At 49.6% G+C, this 16,808-nt stretch overlaps 2 protein-coding genes across 2 annotated transcripts; both read left to right on the forward strand.

Moving 5' to 3' along the window:
• Nucleotides 1-4,838: 4,838 nt before the first annotated feature.
• LOC146759279 (inositol 1,4,5-trisphosphate receptor-interacting protein-like 1) lies at nucleotides 4,839-6,756 on the forward strand. Its single transcript, XM_085510275.1, has 2 exons — nucleotides 4,839-5,408; nucleotides 5,445-6,756. The coding sequence occupies exons 1-2, from the start codon at nucleotides 4,839-4,841 to the stop codon at nucleotides 6,606-6,608; spliced, it is 1,734 nt and encodes a 577-aa protein (XP_085366401.1). The 3' UTR covers nucleotides 6,609-6,756.
• Nucleotides 6,757-13,203: 6,447 nt separating this feature from the next.
• LOC146759280 (inositol 1,4,5-trisphosphate receptor-interacting protein-like 1) lies at nucleotides 13,204-15,318 on the forward strand. Its single transcript, XM_085510276.1, has 2 exons — nucleotides 13,204-13,773; nucleotides 13,810-15,318. Exons 1-2 carry the CDS (start codon nucleotides 13,204-13,206, stop codon nucleotides 14,971-14,973), a joined length of 1,734 nt encoding a protein of 577 aa, XP_085366402.1. The 3' UTR covers nucleotides 14,974-15,318.
• The last annotated feature ends 1,490 nt before the right edge of the window (nucleotides 15,319-16,808 follow it).

A 16,808-nucleotide genomic window follows, 5' to 3' on the forward strand; every position in this document is an offset into this window, starting at 1 on the left:
CAATATTTTGATATAATCATCAGTGACTATAACTGCTCTGCTCTGGATCTTCTTGTCATCTTTCTAAATGTCTGCTCCATTTTTTCATCATGTTGGACCAAAAATATAGCGTGGTGATGAACTACACAGGTCTGTTTTGTGCTGTAGATGCTTAGCCCTGGAAGTTTATCAGTAAATAAGAGAGATGAAAAATCCACTTTAGAGAGAGGATTAGGTAAAAAATTCAGCTTCTTGAAAGTAATCTGAGAGGTACTACTGACGTATTCGCCAATTAACCTGACTTATCCCAGGACTTCAACTGTCCCGGGGAGAGAGACACAAACATGGATGCCATCATGTCTTCTCTCAATATATTGCTCTGTCACACACCTTATATGCCATCCTAAATCCTGCGCAGACACGTACACCCGCTACGCAAAACCCAATGCACGCAAGAGAACCTATACACACACCTACCTAAACCCGCAGCCCACTAACTCTTAACCTACAGGCCTAACTCAGCTATTCTAGAACACTCCATCTACTCAGAACTACTGTATGCACTCATAAATCCTCGCAAAGACAACTTAGCACCCCAACATACTACAGAACTCTGTGATCAGTGGGAGGTTGGCACAGGTTTGCTGTTAAAAATGGCACTTTCTGCCCTTCTGTGTCCATGGGCTCCTGAAGGATTTGTAAATCCTTGTGCTAAAGGTGGATGAGGCTTGCACATCTCCTGCCACCTGATTATTACCTGTGCAGATGGAACATATCTCTGGGTTCTGCCTGCAGGTAGCAAGGACAGAGCAATCCCACATGGACAGGGACTTGCCAAGGTATAGCTGAAAGCAGGTGGTAGATAAGATGAATTGCCTTCCAGCAATTTGCAACCAGAACGAGGAGAAATTTCATATGATAGTGAGCTGCAGTTCCTCCTATCAAACCTGACCTGGTGCTAAGCCTTCTAACAGCTATTGTCTCGGACCATTTAGAAGAGAGAGTCCCATTCAGCATTTCCTGTCCCTGCTGTTACCTGGAGGTTTTTTGCTGTGCTCTCACTGCTCCTTTCCATGCTGATCTTTGGGATGCTGCATTGCTGCAGCATCACTGAGGAGCAGTTAGAGAATCACAGAATCATCATCATAGACTCATAGGATGGCTGGGGCTGAACAGTACCACAATGATCATCTAATTCCATCGCTGGTGGCACCGCAAAGATGAAAGGAAGAGGCTTTGTGTTATAGGAGCATTGCCATGCAGTGCTGATTGCCTATAGGGTTTCAAGCAAGGAAACACCAAAATAATAGATCAGAGCACCCATGATTTTGTGTTGTGTTCACGACAGTATTTGGCCCCTTATTTGCTATGGTGAGTTTCATTTGCTGGAAACCTTCATCTCTCTTTTAAATGATCATTCTTTGGTTTGAATCAAGCTTTAAATGGGAGTCAGTGAATGCGCTCCTGGATTTCTGTATGTGTTTGCCCGGTGGGATAGGTTGTAGTTAAGTGAAATGCATGGTGTAAGCAAAGAGAAATTGCTGTATGCAAACCATAATTTTTGCGTACTTACTGTTTGGAGTGCTGATGAAAGGGATGTATCACAGCATTTTTATCATGTCGGCTGCTCTCCCTGTCTCACTGCCTGAAGGGTGGCAAAGGGCCCCTTTCATCTGGAGGATTATGAGGCCATCATGGTAAACAGCAACACCTGGTTGGGTTGACCTTGTTGGAGCTTTCATCTTTTGTTCGAAGTTTTGAAGTGTTCCTTGTGGTTCTTTTGTTCCCCGAGTCATGACTTGATGTTTAGCGAGATCAGGGAGGAGCAGCTTCTTGCTGGAGTCATTAATGTGGATGGGGAGGGGAGAAGACAGTGGCCAGCTGAGTGCTTCCAGAGTCCCAAGGTTGGGGATGGCCCTACAGGTTTGGAGCTCAGTTCTGGCTGCACAGAGGGTGCCTGGATCTCTGCTTCTGCTGCTTTCACCCCAACAAATGCTCCTTAAGAATGAAATGCAACATGCCGCTTGGCTTCATACCTCTTAATCCCAGAACAGGAGTCCATCCACAAGCGGATGAGAGAAACTGACAACAAAGGACTTAGCAAAGAGACACTGACAGAGTCAGTGGGCAGTGCTGCCAGTTTCTGCCTGCACTTGTAACCAACCACCCAGCCTTGCCACCATCACACTGGCTTCCTGAGCTCATTCATTTACTCTGGGGGGTGCCTGCAGGGCCTGGAGCGTGCAGGAGTGGAACGGGAGGCTGTCCATGAGGCACTGTGCTCGGGGGGATTTCCCTGGCTGGACCATTGCATGTTCTCTGCCTTGCAGCCTCTGAATGCAGACAGAGCCAGATCCTGGTGGGCGAATGCCAAAGAAATCTCTTAGTTGGTAGCCGAGTCTCATACTTGCCTTTATGATATTCTTTTAACATCAAAGTAAGATTCATATATAAAGCAGAGCACCCAAGAATATATCTCTAGTAATGGTGACAGTGAAATGTCATTTTTGGATGGAATGTTTTTATTTCCCTTCCTTTTTAGTCTCACCTTTTTTAGTTTTCTATCCACTGATTTTGCCCAGAATTTCCAGCCTGTGGAAATATATTCCCGTGTTTATTTAGCACTGCTGCTTTTCCTGCGCTAGCAGTATGGATTTAGACATTGGCTCATCCTTTATGCAGTTCAGAGAATGACTTCAGGAAAAGTCCTAATCCAGCAAAGGTGGATTCTTCAATAAGGAAAAATACAGCTCAGATTGCAAGAATAAAGATGGAATGGGTCTTTGCTGTGTTCTGCCTCTTCCAAGCATGTAAGATTTTTCACTCAGGGGTGGTGACCCCAGCACTTGCTCTTGTTGAACCTCATCCCATTGGCCCCAGCCTATTGATCAGCCTGTCCTGGTCTCTCTGTGGGGCCTGTTTACCCTAAGGCAGATCAGCACTTCCTAACAACTTGCTGTCATGTGCAAAATTATTGAGGGTGCACTGGATAGATGCATAATGCAAGGGGCTTTGACTGGTTTGCCTACAGAGGAACCCACATTGGTGATTCTCTGAGCAGCAGCAGCAAAGCCTCACATGTGGAGGCTGACCAGATTGCAGAAGGGGAACAGGATACAAACAGTTTGAGGAGCTGCTTCACTGACATTTCCAACACTGTTTTGGTAAAGGCCTTCGCTAAGCACAGTGACCTGAGATAAGCACAGAGTCAAGTTTAACATGCCTGAGAGGAGGATCTGGAGAGGAGGATGTCAGAAGTGCTCCAGTGTTACCATGATGACTGGCTTCCCACTTGCCCCCCATTGTAGTTGCACTGCTTGGCACTGGAAGGCACCAGCCTGGAGCTCCGGCTGCAAGGCTCCGCCAAATGCAGGAAACAACAGACACCCAGAGACTGGTGAAGTACAGAAATCTGAATGCTGAATTCGGATTCAGGAAAGATTAGGTCCTGTTTCACTGGGTTACACAGCTTCTGTTGGTTAATAATATTTATTGATATCCTTGTTACCGGAAACAGAGAAGAAGAGCGATTATCTTCTGTGGAGAAACCTACACTAGGGAACCTGCTGTAGCAGGGGATTTGGTCTAGGGGATCTCGTGAGGTTCAAATGACTTCCAACCCTGTTGATCTGGGATCTCCCCTGGCTTCAGGAGGTGACTCTGGCCTTACCTCCCAGAAGTCAATACAGCCATGGCTGGGAGCCTTGTGCTGCAGGCAGCAAGGTATGCAGGTGAAGCACAGCTGGTCTGACAGCTGCCATCACGCTCCTGTCCTACAGGGCTGTCTCCTTACCTACCAGACCACTCTGTGCCTGCAGGGCTGCCTTGGTTCAACACCCACAGGCTCCCAGCCAAGCCTTTCTCTGTTGGCCTTTGAGAAATATTCCTGCCTCGTGCACATGTGATTTTGCAACATGGGGTAGACAGCAGTTGCTCCTGCTGTTTTCTCTACAGCATAAGCTCACCCAAAGGAGCCAGAGCCCATGCAGCTGAAGAGGCTGCTGCACATGTGGGCATCCTAATCATCATTGTTAGAGCCCCTTTGAGCTGCTTGGATCGAGCCATCTGGCCTTTTGCTCAGAGGACGTTCAGACCACCGGTGGCTGAGGGAGCAATCAGCAAAGGGCTGTGTGATGTCAGGTGCTGAGACTTTGACATGACCGGCACTGATCTTCAGCTTTGTTCCCTCTGTGGCATTTCAGCACTAAAATGAGTTTCTGCATATGCTGCAAATTCTTATGTTTCCTCAGGAGCAGTAGTTTTGATTTTCCTTTTCTGTCCAAATGATTTTCCAGGGACAGTGTGTTTGGAACATAACCTGTGGGGTGGCACATGAGGAGCACAGCATCCATGGGAAATACCACCCCATTTTATTTTAAAGAAAGGCCCGGGCAGCTCCCACCTGCTTAGTAAAGAGCGTCCCCAGGAGCTCTGTCCAGAGATATGCCTCCAAATTGAGGCAGTGCCGTGGCTCAGTGGCCATGTGCCCACCCTGGGCAGCTGAGAAGGGTGGAGTCAGGCAGCCCATTTGTGACATCAGCAGGAATGCATTGCATCACAACGCAGGGGATGGGTTTAGGGCCACAGGCAGGCAGCGCTGCTGCATTTTTGACCTGGGCCAATGGTGAGTGCAGCAGCAGGGGAAGGTCGGGCTGGACGAGGGATGTGGTGCAAACACCGGCCCCTGTGGGAGCACCACGGGCAGTGCTTGGAACTGTCCCTGCCAGCACTGGCCTCGGTCCCTGCTGCCACCCAGCTCCCTCGTACCCACTGCTCCTACCTGAGCACAGGGCCATGCGGCTCCTGGCCCCGCTCCCTCCCAGCCCCACTGAGCCCCTCTCTCCCATCTCTTGCAGATCATGGCTTTGGTGTTTGTTCTCGCATTGTTGGTGCGGGCGCTAAGTGTCAGTGTCAATACTGATGTGCTCATGCTCGAGAACGTGCAGCGGCGCGAGGTTGATCTGCAAAAGCACATGATACCTCCGCAGCACGAGATTGAGCAGAGGAATGAGCAGCAGAGCTGGGTGGACATGTCATCTCTGCTCTTTGCTCTGCTGGATTACTGGAAGATCTGGTTCAATGTGGGGCTGATTCTGTTGCTCCTTTGGAACATGGTGCAGTCCATACAAATGAGCCAGCATGATGAAAGCAGCAGTGAAAATGACAGCTCCAGTGGCGAGGAGGAGGCATCGGGGGCGGAGCAAGAGGAAGAGGAAGAGGTGGAAGAGGTTGAACAGGAGGAACATCAGGAGGAACAGGTGGAACAGCAGGTGCAGGAGGAAGAGGAACAGGTGGAACAGGAGGAACAGCAGGTGCAGGAGGAACAGGAACGGGTGCAGGAGGAACAGGTGGAACAGGAGGAACAGCAGGTGCAGGAGGAGCAGGTGGAACAGGGCGGACAGCAGGAGCAGGTAGAACAGCAGGAGCAGGTGGAATTGGTGGAAAAGGAGGAACAGGAAGAAGAGGAGGATGACGAGGAAGAAGACTTCAAAGATTCAGCACTGACAAAATTTCTCACAAGGCGTGCCCTGGAAAAGGTGGAAGGAAGGGCCACCAGGTGCCCTATAGTGGAGGAGCTGATGGACCAGCTCGTGCAGACCTTCAGATTCATCTGGTCCAACAGCTTCTTCCCGGTGCTGCAGCCCGCCATTGGGGTGGGCAGTGCCTTTGAAGGCTGGAGTCCCCGGGAGTGGGACAATGTGTACTGCCTGCTCGTGCCCATAGAGCCTCCCCCCGGGCACACCTTCCTCCTGGAGCTGGGAGATGAAGGGCACGGGCTGGCAAGGAACTCCCGCGTCCGCGTGGAGCTTCAGTGCATGTGCCAAAGGGAGAAGCAGCTGGGGAATGTGCTGTGCTTCCTCCACCACCATGAGGAAGAGCTGAGCCAAAATCAGGACCCCAGCCTGCTACAGACTCTCTGCACTGACTCCTACCTGGATGTGGAGAGAACTGTCACCTGGTTCACCGCACAGGTGGCAGCAATCTGGAAGACCACCCACCACGCGCACGCCTACAGCCTGAAGGTGCTGCCTTCCAGACGCTCCTGCAAGCTCCAGCTGACAGAAGTCTCCAGCGGGGAAAAAGTCCTCGTCGAGCTGCTGTTCGGGGTGCAGCAAGAATACTCGGACATCTACCTGACCAGCCAGAACACAGACGCCGGCTTTACACCCAGCACAACATGGCCACAGAGCTGCGCTGTGGCAGAAAAGAAGTTCTTCCAGCACACGGCCAGGAGTACCGGACAGGACAGCTCCCACCTGCACTGCCTGACGTTGCTTGCCAGCATCTTAGTGGGCATGGGCTTTTCCACCTATGTCATCAAGACTCTTGTCCTCCACACTTTGGCCATCATCCCTTTGAAGAAGTGGCGCAGGAAGTATTTCCTGAATCGGATGGAGAATCTCCTGCGGTACCTGCGCTTCTGCCTGGATGAGAAATGCCTGAACCACTTCTTCCTTGGCAGCAAGTCGGTGCACAGCACGATTGTCCTGCCGCAGTCCTTCCGATCCGCCAAGCCGCTCAACCTCTTCCAGCACCTGGAGGAGGACCCGGACGCCCACTCCATAGCGCTGCGTGAGTTCAGGGAGCTGAAAGATCGCTACATCAGACTGCTGCTGTTCGGACGCTGAGAGAGACCTTTGTCCGAACCCTTCTCTTGTTTTGGCTGCAAGCTCACATCCTGTGAGCAATAAGACTCTGAGACCTATTTAGGAGGCCAGAGGTGGCTGTTTCCTTGTGGCAGTCAGTGTCACGTTGGAGAGAGCTTACCAGTGGAAGATCCGGCCTGTGACCAAATGACTCCATCTTGGTATGGGAGATCTGGGGATGGAACCATTGTATCTTGTGAAGGCAAGATGCAAACAGATGCTTCCCTGCTCCCTCTGACGACCATCTCTACTGAAGATCAACATCTGAACTACGAGTCATGCTGGAAACCCAGTGGTGACTAATTCTCTCTTGCTTTCTACAAAGACTCTTTGCTTTTATTTCCTATCTCTTTTCTATCACCCGACTTCCCTTCCCCATTTCCCTAAACAACAACAACTTTTAATAAACTCTTATAAACTATATATCCTGTTGTGTCACAATCTCGCCGTCGTGTGTACGTATATTGAAAGAATATAGAGGCCACTAAGATGGTCAGGGTGCTGGAGCAGCTCTCCTGTGAGAAATGGTTGAGGGAACTGGGCTTGTTTAGCTTAGAGAAGGCTCTGGGGAGATCTCGTTGTGGCCTTGCAGTACTTCAAGGGAGCGTATACAGAGGAGGAATTGCTGTGTCACGGTGTTATCTAGATCAATCTATGTCTGTGACGGGGAGGGGCAGTAGGCTCCTGTTCCCCCTGGCTCCCAGCGTATAGGAAGGGAAAATAAGAAAGGGGTAGGGAGATGGGAGCTGGACTCAAGGAAACAAACAGAGAAGTGGCAACGATCTAAGGAGGAAAACTTACTATTTTACTAATTACAATCTAATGGAAATTGAGGCTAATAAGCCAAGTAAAATAAAAGGGAAAGAGAGAGAGAGGTTTTCCGAAGACCGAGAAGCCTACTTTGAAACTGAAGGTGCCACGGCTTGGAAGCACACCCAGACTCGCTACCAGGCAGTTTGAGAGAGAGACAGCATCACTTCCGTGATGTGTTTCCCTCTCTGACTGTGAGACCCTCTGGGACATGTAGTTGTTCTCTGTGCTCTATATGATGTTATGATGTGGAATACCAATAGAAAAATGTACAAAACCATGACATTGTGAGGGTGGGCAGTGATAGGACAAGGGGGAATGGCTTTAAATTCAGACAGGGAAAGTTTAGGTTGGATCTTAGGAGGAAGTTTTTCACTCAGAGGCTGGTGACGCACTGGAACGGGTTGCCCAAGGAGGCTGTGGATGCCCCATCCCTGCAGGCATTCAAGGCCAGGCTGGATGTGGCTCTGGGCAGCCTGGGCTTCTGGTTGGTGACCCTGCACACAGCAGGGGGTTGGGACTGGATGAGCACTGTGGACCTTTGCAACCCCGGCCATTTCATGATTGTATGATGGGTGACATAAATCGCTGTCTGATTATTGTTGCAATATGCTTCTTTTCATGTGCTCTTAACCAAATACTGCTGGTGTTGCCCTGGGTGTCCTGTTTGGGGTCGTATCCTGGTAGATGCTTTACGAATACAAATGGTGCATAAAGGCCTGTATAGTTCATTAGGACCAGATCTCATGTCCATCGATAGCAGTATTATATAGAAATAATATACCTTTACATATATAAAAATGATAGACCTTTCAGAAGGGTATATAAATGCAGCACAGTGGACAAACATATATTACTCTGTCCACCTGTTTGACAAAAATGTATATATTATTTTATACCCTGAAGCAGGGGTTTTAATATTCCTTCAACAATATTTTGATATAATCATCAGTGACTATAACTGCTCTGCTCTGGATCTTCTTGTCATCTTTCTAAATGTCTGCTCCATTTTTTCATCATGTTGGACCAAAAATATAGCGTGGTGATGAACTACACAGGTCTGTTTTGTGCTGTAGATGCTTAGCCCTGGAAGTTTATCAGTAAATAAGAGAGATGAAAAATCCACTTTAGAGAGAGGATTAGGTAAAAAATTCAGCTTCTTGAAAGTAATCTGAGAGGTACTACTGACGTATTCGCCAATTAACCTGACTTATCCCAGGACTTCAACTGTCCCGGGGAGAGAGACACAAACATGGATGCCATCATGTCTTCTCTCAATATATTGCTCTGTCACACACCTTATATGCCATCCTAAATCCTGCGCAGACACGTACACCCGCTACGCAAAACCCAATGCACGCAAGAGAACCTATACACACACCTACCTAAACCCGCAGCCCACTAACTCTTAACCTACAGGCCTAACTCAGCTATTCTAGAACACTCCATCTACTCAGAACTACTGTATGCACTCATAAATCCTCGCAAAGACAACTTAGCACCCCAACATACTACAGAACTCTGTGATCAGTGGGAGGTTGGCACAGGTTTGCTGTTAAAAATGGCACTTTCTGCCCTTCTGTGTCCATGGGCTCCTGAAGGATTTGTAAATCCTTGTGCTAAAGGTGGATGAGGCTTGCACATCTCCTGCCACCTGATTATTACCTGTGCAGATGGAACATATCTCTGGGTTCTGCCTGCAGGTAGCAAGGACAGAGCAATCCCACATGGACAGGGACTTGCCAAGGTATAGCTGAAAGCAGGTGGTAGATAAGATGAATTGCCTTCCAGCAATTTGCAACCAGAACGAGGAGAAATTTCATATGATAGTGAGCTGCAGTTCCTCCTATCAAACCTGACCTGGTGCTAAGCCTTCTAACAGCTATTGTCTCGGACCATTTAGAAGAGAGAGTCCCATTCAGCATTTCCTGTCCCTGCTGTTACCTGGAGGTTTTTTGCTGTGCTCTCACTGCTCCTTTCCATGCTGATCTTTGGGATGCTGCATTGCTGCAGCATCACTGAGGAGCAGTTAGAGAATCACAGAATCATCATCATAGACTCATAGGATGGCTGGGGCTGAACAGTACCACAATGATCATCTAATTCCATCGCTGGTGGCACCGCAAAGATGAAAGGAAGAGGCTTTGTGTTATAGGAGCATTGCCATGCAGTGCTGATTGCCTATAGGGTTTCAAGCAAGGAAACACCAAAATAATAGATCAGAGCACCCATGATTTTGTGTTGTGTTCACGACAGTATTTGGCCCCTTATTTGCTATGGTGAGTTTCATTTGCTGGAAACCTTCATCTCTCTTTTAAATGATCATTCTTTGGTTTGAATCAAGCTTTAAATGGGAGTCAGTGAATGCGCTCCTGGATTTCTGTATGTGTTTGCCCGGTGGGATAGGTTGTAGTTAAGTGAAATGCATGGTGTAAGCAAAGAGAAATTGCTGTATGCAAACCATAATTTTTGCGTACTTACTGTTTGGAGTGCTGATGAAAGGGATGTATCACAGCATTTTTATCATGTCGGCTGCTCTCCCTGTCTCACTGCCTGAAGGGTGGCAAAGGGCCCCTTTCATCTGGAGGATTATGAGGCCATCATGGTAAACAGCAACACCTGGTTGGGTTGACCTTGTTGGAGCTTTCATCTTTTGTTCGAAGTTTTGAAGTGTTCCTTGTGGTTCTTTTGTTCCCCGAGTCATGACTTGATGTTTAGCGAGATCAGGGAGGAGCAGCTTCTTGCTGGAGTCATTAATGTGGATGGGGAGGGGAGAAGACAGTGGCCAGCTGAGTGCTTCCAGAGTCCCAAGGTTGGGGATGGCCCTACAGGTTTGGAGCTCAGTTCTGGCTGCACAGAGGGTGCCTGGATCTCTGCTTCTGCTGCTTTCACCCCAACAAATGCTCCTTAAGAATGAAATGCAACATGCCGCTTGGCTTCATACCTCTTAATCCCAGAACAGGAGTCCATCCACAAGCGGATGAGAGAAACTGACAACAAAGGACTTAGCAAAGAGACACTGACAGAGTCAGTGGGCAGTGCTGCCAGTTTCTGCCTGCACTTGTAACCAACCACCCAGCCTTGCCACCATCACACTGGCTTCCTGAGCTCATTCATTTACTCTGGGGGGTGCCTGCAGGGCCTGGAGCGTGCAGGAGTGGAACGGGAGGCTGTCCATGAGGCACTGTGCTCGGGGGGATTTCCCTGGCTGGACCATTGCATGTTCTCTGCCTTGCAGCCTCTGAATGCAGACAGAGCCGGATCCTGGTGGGCGAATGCCAAAGAAATCTCTTAGTTGGTAGCCGAGTCTCATACTTGCCTTTATGATATTCTTTTAACATCAAAGTAAGATTCATATATAAAGCAGAGCACCCAAGAATATATCTCTAGTAATGGTGACAGTGAAATGTCATTTTTGGATGGAATGTTTTTATTTCCCTTCCTTTTTAGTCTCACCTTTTTTAGTTTTCTATCCACTGATTTTGCCCAGAATTTCCAGCCTGTGGAAATATATTCCCGTGTTTATTTAGCACTGCTGCTTTTCCTGCGCTAGCAGTATGGATTTAGACATTGGCTCATCCTTTATGCAGTTCAGAGAATGACTTCAGGAAAAGTCCTAATCCAGCAAAGGTGGATTCTTCAATAAGGAAAAATACAGCTCAGATTGCAAGAATAAAGATGGAATGGGTCTTTGCTGTGTTCTGCCTCTTCCAAGCATGTAAGATTTTTCACTCAGGGGTGGTGACCCCAGCACTTGCTCTTGTTGAACCTCATCCCATTGGCCCCAGCCTATTGATCAGCCTGTCCTGGTCTCTCTGTGGGGCCTGTTTACCCTAAGGCAGATCAGCACTTCCTAACAACTTGCTGTCATGTGCAAAATTATTGAGGGTGCACTGGATAGATGCATAATGCAAGGGGCTTTGACTGGTTTGCCTACAGAGGAACCCACATTGGTGATTCTCTGAGCAGCAGCAGCAAAGCCTCACATGTGGAGGCTGACCAGATTGCAGAAGGGGAACAGGATACAAACAGTTTGAGGAGCTGCTTCACTGACATTTCCAACACTGTTTTGGTAAAGGCCTTCGCTAAGCACAGTGACCTGAGATAAGCACAGAGTCAAGTTTAACATGCCTGAGAGGAGGATCTGGAGAGGAGGATGTCAGAAGTGCTCCAGTGTTACCATGATGACTGGCTTCCCACTTGCCCCCCATTGTAGTTGCACTGCTTGGCACTGGAAGGCACCAGCCTGGAGCTCCGGCTGCAAGGCTCCGCCAAATGCAGGAAACAACAGACACCCAGAGACTGGTGAAGTACAGAAATCTGAATGCTGAATTCGGATTCAGGAAAGATTAGGTCCTGTTTCACTGGGTTACACAGCTTCTGTTGGTTAATAATATTTATTGATATCCTTGTTACCGGAAACAGAGAAGAAGAGCGATTATCTTCTGTGGAGAAACCTACACTAGGGAACCTGCTGTAGCAGGGGATTTGGTCTAGGGGATCTCGTGAGGTTCAAATGACTTCCAACCCTGTTGATCTGGGATCTCCCCTGGCTTCAGGAGGTGACTCTGGCCTTACCTCCCAGAAGTCAATACAGCCATGGCTGGGAGCCTTGTGCTGCAGGCAGCAAGGTATGCAGGTGAAGCACAGCTGGTCTGACAGCTGCCATCACGCTCCTGTCCTACAGGGCTGTCTCCTTACCTACCAGACCACTCTGTGCCTGCAGGGCTGCCTTGGTTCAACACCCACAGGCTCCCAGCCAAGCCTTTCTCTGTTGGCCTTTGAGAAATATTCCTGCCTCGTGCACATGTGATTTTGCAACATGGGGTAGACAGCAGTTGCTCCTGCTGTTTTCTCTACAGCATAAGCTCACCCAAAGGAGCCAGAGCCCATGCAGCTGAAGAGGCTGCTGCACATGTGGGCATCCTAATCATCATTGTTAGAGCCCCTTTGAGCTGCTTGGATCGAGCCATCTGGCCTTTTGCTCAGAGGACGTTCAGACCACCGGTGGCTGAGGGAGCAATCAGCAAAGGGCTGTGTGATGTTAGGTGCTGAGACTTTGACATGACCGGCACTGATCTTCAGCTTTGTTCCCTCTGTGGCATTTCAGCACTAAAATGAGTTTCTGCATATGCTGCAAATTCTTATGTTTCCTCAGGAGCAGTAGTTTTGATTTTCCTTTTCTGTCCAAATGATTTTCCAGGGACAGTGTGTTTGGAACATAACCTGTGGGGTGGCACATGAGGAGCACAGCATCCATGGGAAATACCACCCCATTTTATTTTAAAGAAAGGCCCGGGCAGCTCCCACCTGCTTAGTAAAGAGCGTCCCCAGGAGCTCTGTCCAGAGATATGCCTCCAAATTGAGGCAGTGCCGTGGCTCAGTGGCCATGTGCCCACCCTGGGCAGCTGAGAAGGGTGGAGTCGGGCAGCCCATTTGTGACATCAGCAGGAATGCATTGCATCACAACGCAGGGGATGGGTTTAGGGCCACAGGCAGGCAGCGCTGCTGCATTTTTGACCTGGGCCAATGGTGAGTGCAGCAGCAGGGGAAGGTCGGGCTGGACGAGGGATGTGGTGCAAACACCGGCCCCTGTGGGAGCACCACGGGCAGTGCTTGGAACTGTCCCTGCCAGCACTGGCCTCGGTCCCTGCTGCCACCCAGCTCCCTCGTACCCACTGCTCCTACCTGAGCACAGGGCCATGCGGCTCCTGGCCCCGCTCCCTCCCAGCCCCACTGAGCCCCTCTCTCCCATCTCTTGCAGATCATGGCTTTGGTGTTTGTTCTCGCATTGTTGGTGCGGGCGCTAAGTGTCAGTGTCAATACTGATGTGCTCATGCTCGAGAACGTGCAGCGGCGCGAGGTTGATCTGCAAAAGCACATGATACCTCCGCAGCACGAGATTGAGCAGAGGAATGAGCAGCAGAGCTGGGTGGACATGTCATCTCTGCTCTTTGCTCTGCTGGATTACTGGAAGATCTGGTTCAATGTGGGGCTGATTCTGTTGCTCCTTTGGAACATGGTGCAGTCCATACAAATGAGCCAGCATGATGAAAGCAGCAGTGAAAATGACAGCTCCAGTGGCGAGGAGGAGGCATCGGGGGCGGAGCAAGAGGAAGAGGAAGAGGTGGAAGAGGTTGAACAGGAGGAACATCAGGAGGAACAGGTGGAACAGCAGGTGCAGGAGGAAGAGGAACAGGTGGAACAGGAGGAACAGCAGGTGCAGGAGGAACAGGAACGGGTGCAGGAGGAACAGGTGGAACAGGAGGAACAGCAGGTGCAGGAGGAGCAGGTGGAACAGGGCGGACAGCAGGAGCAGGTAGAACAGCAGGAGCAGGTGGAATTGGTGGAAAAGGAGGAACAGGAAGAAGAGGAGGATGACGAGGAAGAAGACTTCAAAGATTCAGCACTGACAAAATTTCTCACAAGGCGTGCCCTGGAAAAGGTGGAAGGAAGGGCCACCAGGTGCCCTATAGTGGAGGAGCTGATGGACCAGCTCGTGCAGACCTTCAGATTCATCTGGTCCAACAGCTTCTTCCCGGTGCTGCAGCCCGCCATTGGGGTGGGCAGTGCCTTTGAAGGCTGGAGTCCCCGGGAGTGGGACAATGTGTACTGCCTGCTCGTGCCCATAGAGCCTCCCCCCGGGCACACCTTCCTCCTGGAGCTGGGAGATGAAGGGCACGGGCTGGCAAGGAACTCCCGCGTCCGCGTGGAGCTTCAGTGCATGTGCCAAAGGGAGAAGCAGCTGGGGAATGTGCTGTGCTTCCTCCACCACCATGAGGAAGAGCTGAGCCAAAATCAGGACCCCAGCCTGCTACAGACTCTCTGCACTGACTCCTACCTGGATGTGGAGAGAACTGTCACCTGGTTCACCGCACAGGTGGCAGCAATCTGGAAGACCACCCACCACGCGCACGCCTACAGCCTGAAGGTGCTGCCTTCCAGACGCTCCTGCAAGCTCCAGCTGACAGAAGCCTCCAGCGGGGAAAAAGTCCTCGTCGAGCTGCTGTTCGGGGTGCAGCAAGAATACTCGGACATCTACCTGACCAGCCAGAACACAGACGCCGGCTTTACACCCAGCACAACATGGCCACAGAGCTGCGCTGTGGCAGAAAAGAAGTTCTTCCAGCACACGGCCAGGAGTACCGGACAGGACAGCTCCCACCTGCACTGCCTGACGTTGCTTGCCAGCATCTTAGTGGGCATGGGCTTTTCCACCTATGTCATCAAGACTCTTGTCCTCCACACTTTGGCCATCATCCCTTTGAAGAAGTGGCGCAGGAAGTATTTCCTGAATCGGATGGAGAATCTCCTGCGGTACCTGCGCTTCTGCCTGGATGAGAAATGCCTGAACCACTTCTTCCTTGGCAGCAAGTCGGTGCACAGCACGATTGTCCTGCCGCAGTCCTTCCGATCCGCCAAGCCGCTCAACCTCTTCCAGCACCTGGAGGAGGACCCGGACGCCCACTCCATAGCGCTGCGTGAGTTCAGGGAGCTGAAAGATCGCTACATCAGACTGCTGCTGTTCGGACGCTGAGAGAGACCTTTGTCCGAACCCTTCTCTTGTTTTGGCTGCAAGCTCACATCCTGTGAGCAATAAGACTCTGAGACCTATTTAGGAGGCCAGAGGTGGCTGTTTCCTTGTGGCAGTCAGTGTCACGTTGGAGAGAGCTTACCAGTGGAAGATCCGGCCTGTGACCAAATGACTCCATCTTGGTATGGGAGATCTGGGGATGGAACCATTGTATCTTGTGAAGGCAAGATGCAAACAGATGCTTCCCTGCTCCCTCTGACAACCATCTCTACTGAAGATCAACATCTGAACTACGAGTCATGCTGGAAACCCAGTGGTGACTAATTCTCTCTTGCTTTCTACAAAGACTCTTTGCTTTTATTTCCTATCTCTTTTCTATCACCCGACTTCCCTTCCCCATTTCCCTAAACAACAACAACTTTTAATAAACTCTTATAAACTATATATCCTGTTGTGTCACAATCTCGCCATCGTGTGTACGTATATTGAAAGAATATAGAGGCCACTAAGATGGTCAGGGTGCTGGAGCAGCTCTCCTGTGAGAAATGGTTGAGGGAACTGGGCTTGTTTAGCTTAGAGAAGGCTCTGGGGAGATCTCGTTGTGGCCTTGCAGTACTTCAAGGGAGCGTATACAGAGGAGGAATTGCTGTGTCACGGTGTTATCTAGATCAATCTATGTCTGTGACGGGGAGGGGCAGTAGGCTCCTGTTCCCCCTGGCTCCCAGCGTATAGGAAGGGAAAATAAGAAAGGGGTAGGGAGATGGGAGCTGGACTCAAGGAAACAAACAGAGAAGTGGCAACGATCTAAGGAGGAAAACTTACTATTTTACTAATTACAATCTAATGGAAATTGAGGCTAATAAGCCAAGTAAAATAAAAGGGAAAGAGAGAGAGAGGTTTTCCGAAGACCGAGAAGCCTACTTTGAAACTGAAGGTGCCACGGCTTGGAAGCACACCCAGACTCGCTACCAGGCAGTTTGAGAGAGAGACAGCATCACTTCCGTGATGTGTTTCCCTCTCTGACTGTGAGACCCTCTGGGACATGTAGTTGTTCTCTGTGCTCTATATGATGTTATGATGTGGAATACCAATAGAAAAATGTACAAAACCATGACATTGTGAGGGTGGGCAGTGATAGGACAAGGGGGAATGGCTTTAAATTCAGACAGGGAAAGTTTAGGTTGGATCTTAGGAGGAAGTTTTTCACTCAGAGGCTGGTGACGCACTGGAACGGGTTGCCCAAGGAGGCTGTGGATGCCCCATCCCTGCAGGCATTCAAGGCCAGGCTGGATGTGGCTCTGGGCAGCCTGGGCTTCTGGTTGGTGACCCTGCACACAGCAGGGGGTTGGGACTGGATGAGCACTGTGGACCTTTGCAACCCCGGCCATTTCATGATTGTATGATGGGTGACATAAATCGCTGTCTGATTATTGTTGCAATATGCTTCTTTTCATGTGCTCTTAACCAAATACTGCTGGTGTTGCCCTGGGTGTCCTGTTTGGGGTCGTATCCTGGTAGATGCTTTACGAATACAAATGGTGCATAAAGGCCTGTATAGTTCATTAGGACCAGATCTCATGTCCATCGATAGCAGTATTATATAGAAATAATATACCTTTACATATATAAAAATGATAGACCTTTCAGAAGGGTATATAAATGCAGCACAGTGGACAAACATATATTACTCTGTCCACCTGTTTGACAAAAATGTATATATTATTTTATACCCTGAAGCAGGGGTTTTAATATTCCTTCAACAATATTTTGATATAATCATCAGTGACTATAACTGCTCTGCTCTGGATCTTCTTGTCATCTTTCTAAATGTCTGCTCC

Source organism: Coturnix japonica, chromosome 10 (assembly GCF_054131305.1).
Source record: "Coturnix japonica strain WE chromosome 10, WE-NBRP24, whole genome shotgun sequence".
In the NCBI taxonomy this organism is placed as follows: Eukaryota; Metazoa; Chordata; class Aves; order Galliformes; family Phasianidae; genus Coturnix; species Coturnix japonica.

Bases quoted from the DNA above. Each gene is read 5' to 3' on its own strand.
- LOC146759279 (XM_085510275.1), top strand. From the start codon at position 4,839: ATGGCTTTGGTGTTTGTTCTCGCATTGTTGGTGCGGGCGCTAAGTGTC. The intron at 5,409-5,444 runs GTGGAATTGGTG...CAGGAAGAAGAG, and splicing joins AGGTAGAACAGCAGGAGCAG to GAGGATGACGAGGAAGAAGA.
- LOC146759280 (XM_085510276.1), top strand. From the start codon at position 13,204: ATGGCTTTGGTGTTTGTTCTCGCATTGTTGGTGCGGGCGCTAAGTGTC. The intron at 13,774-13,809 runs GTGGAATTGGTG...CAGGAAGAAGAG, and splicing joins AGGTAGAACAGCAGGAGCAG to GAGGATGACGAGGAAGAAGA.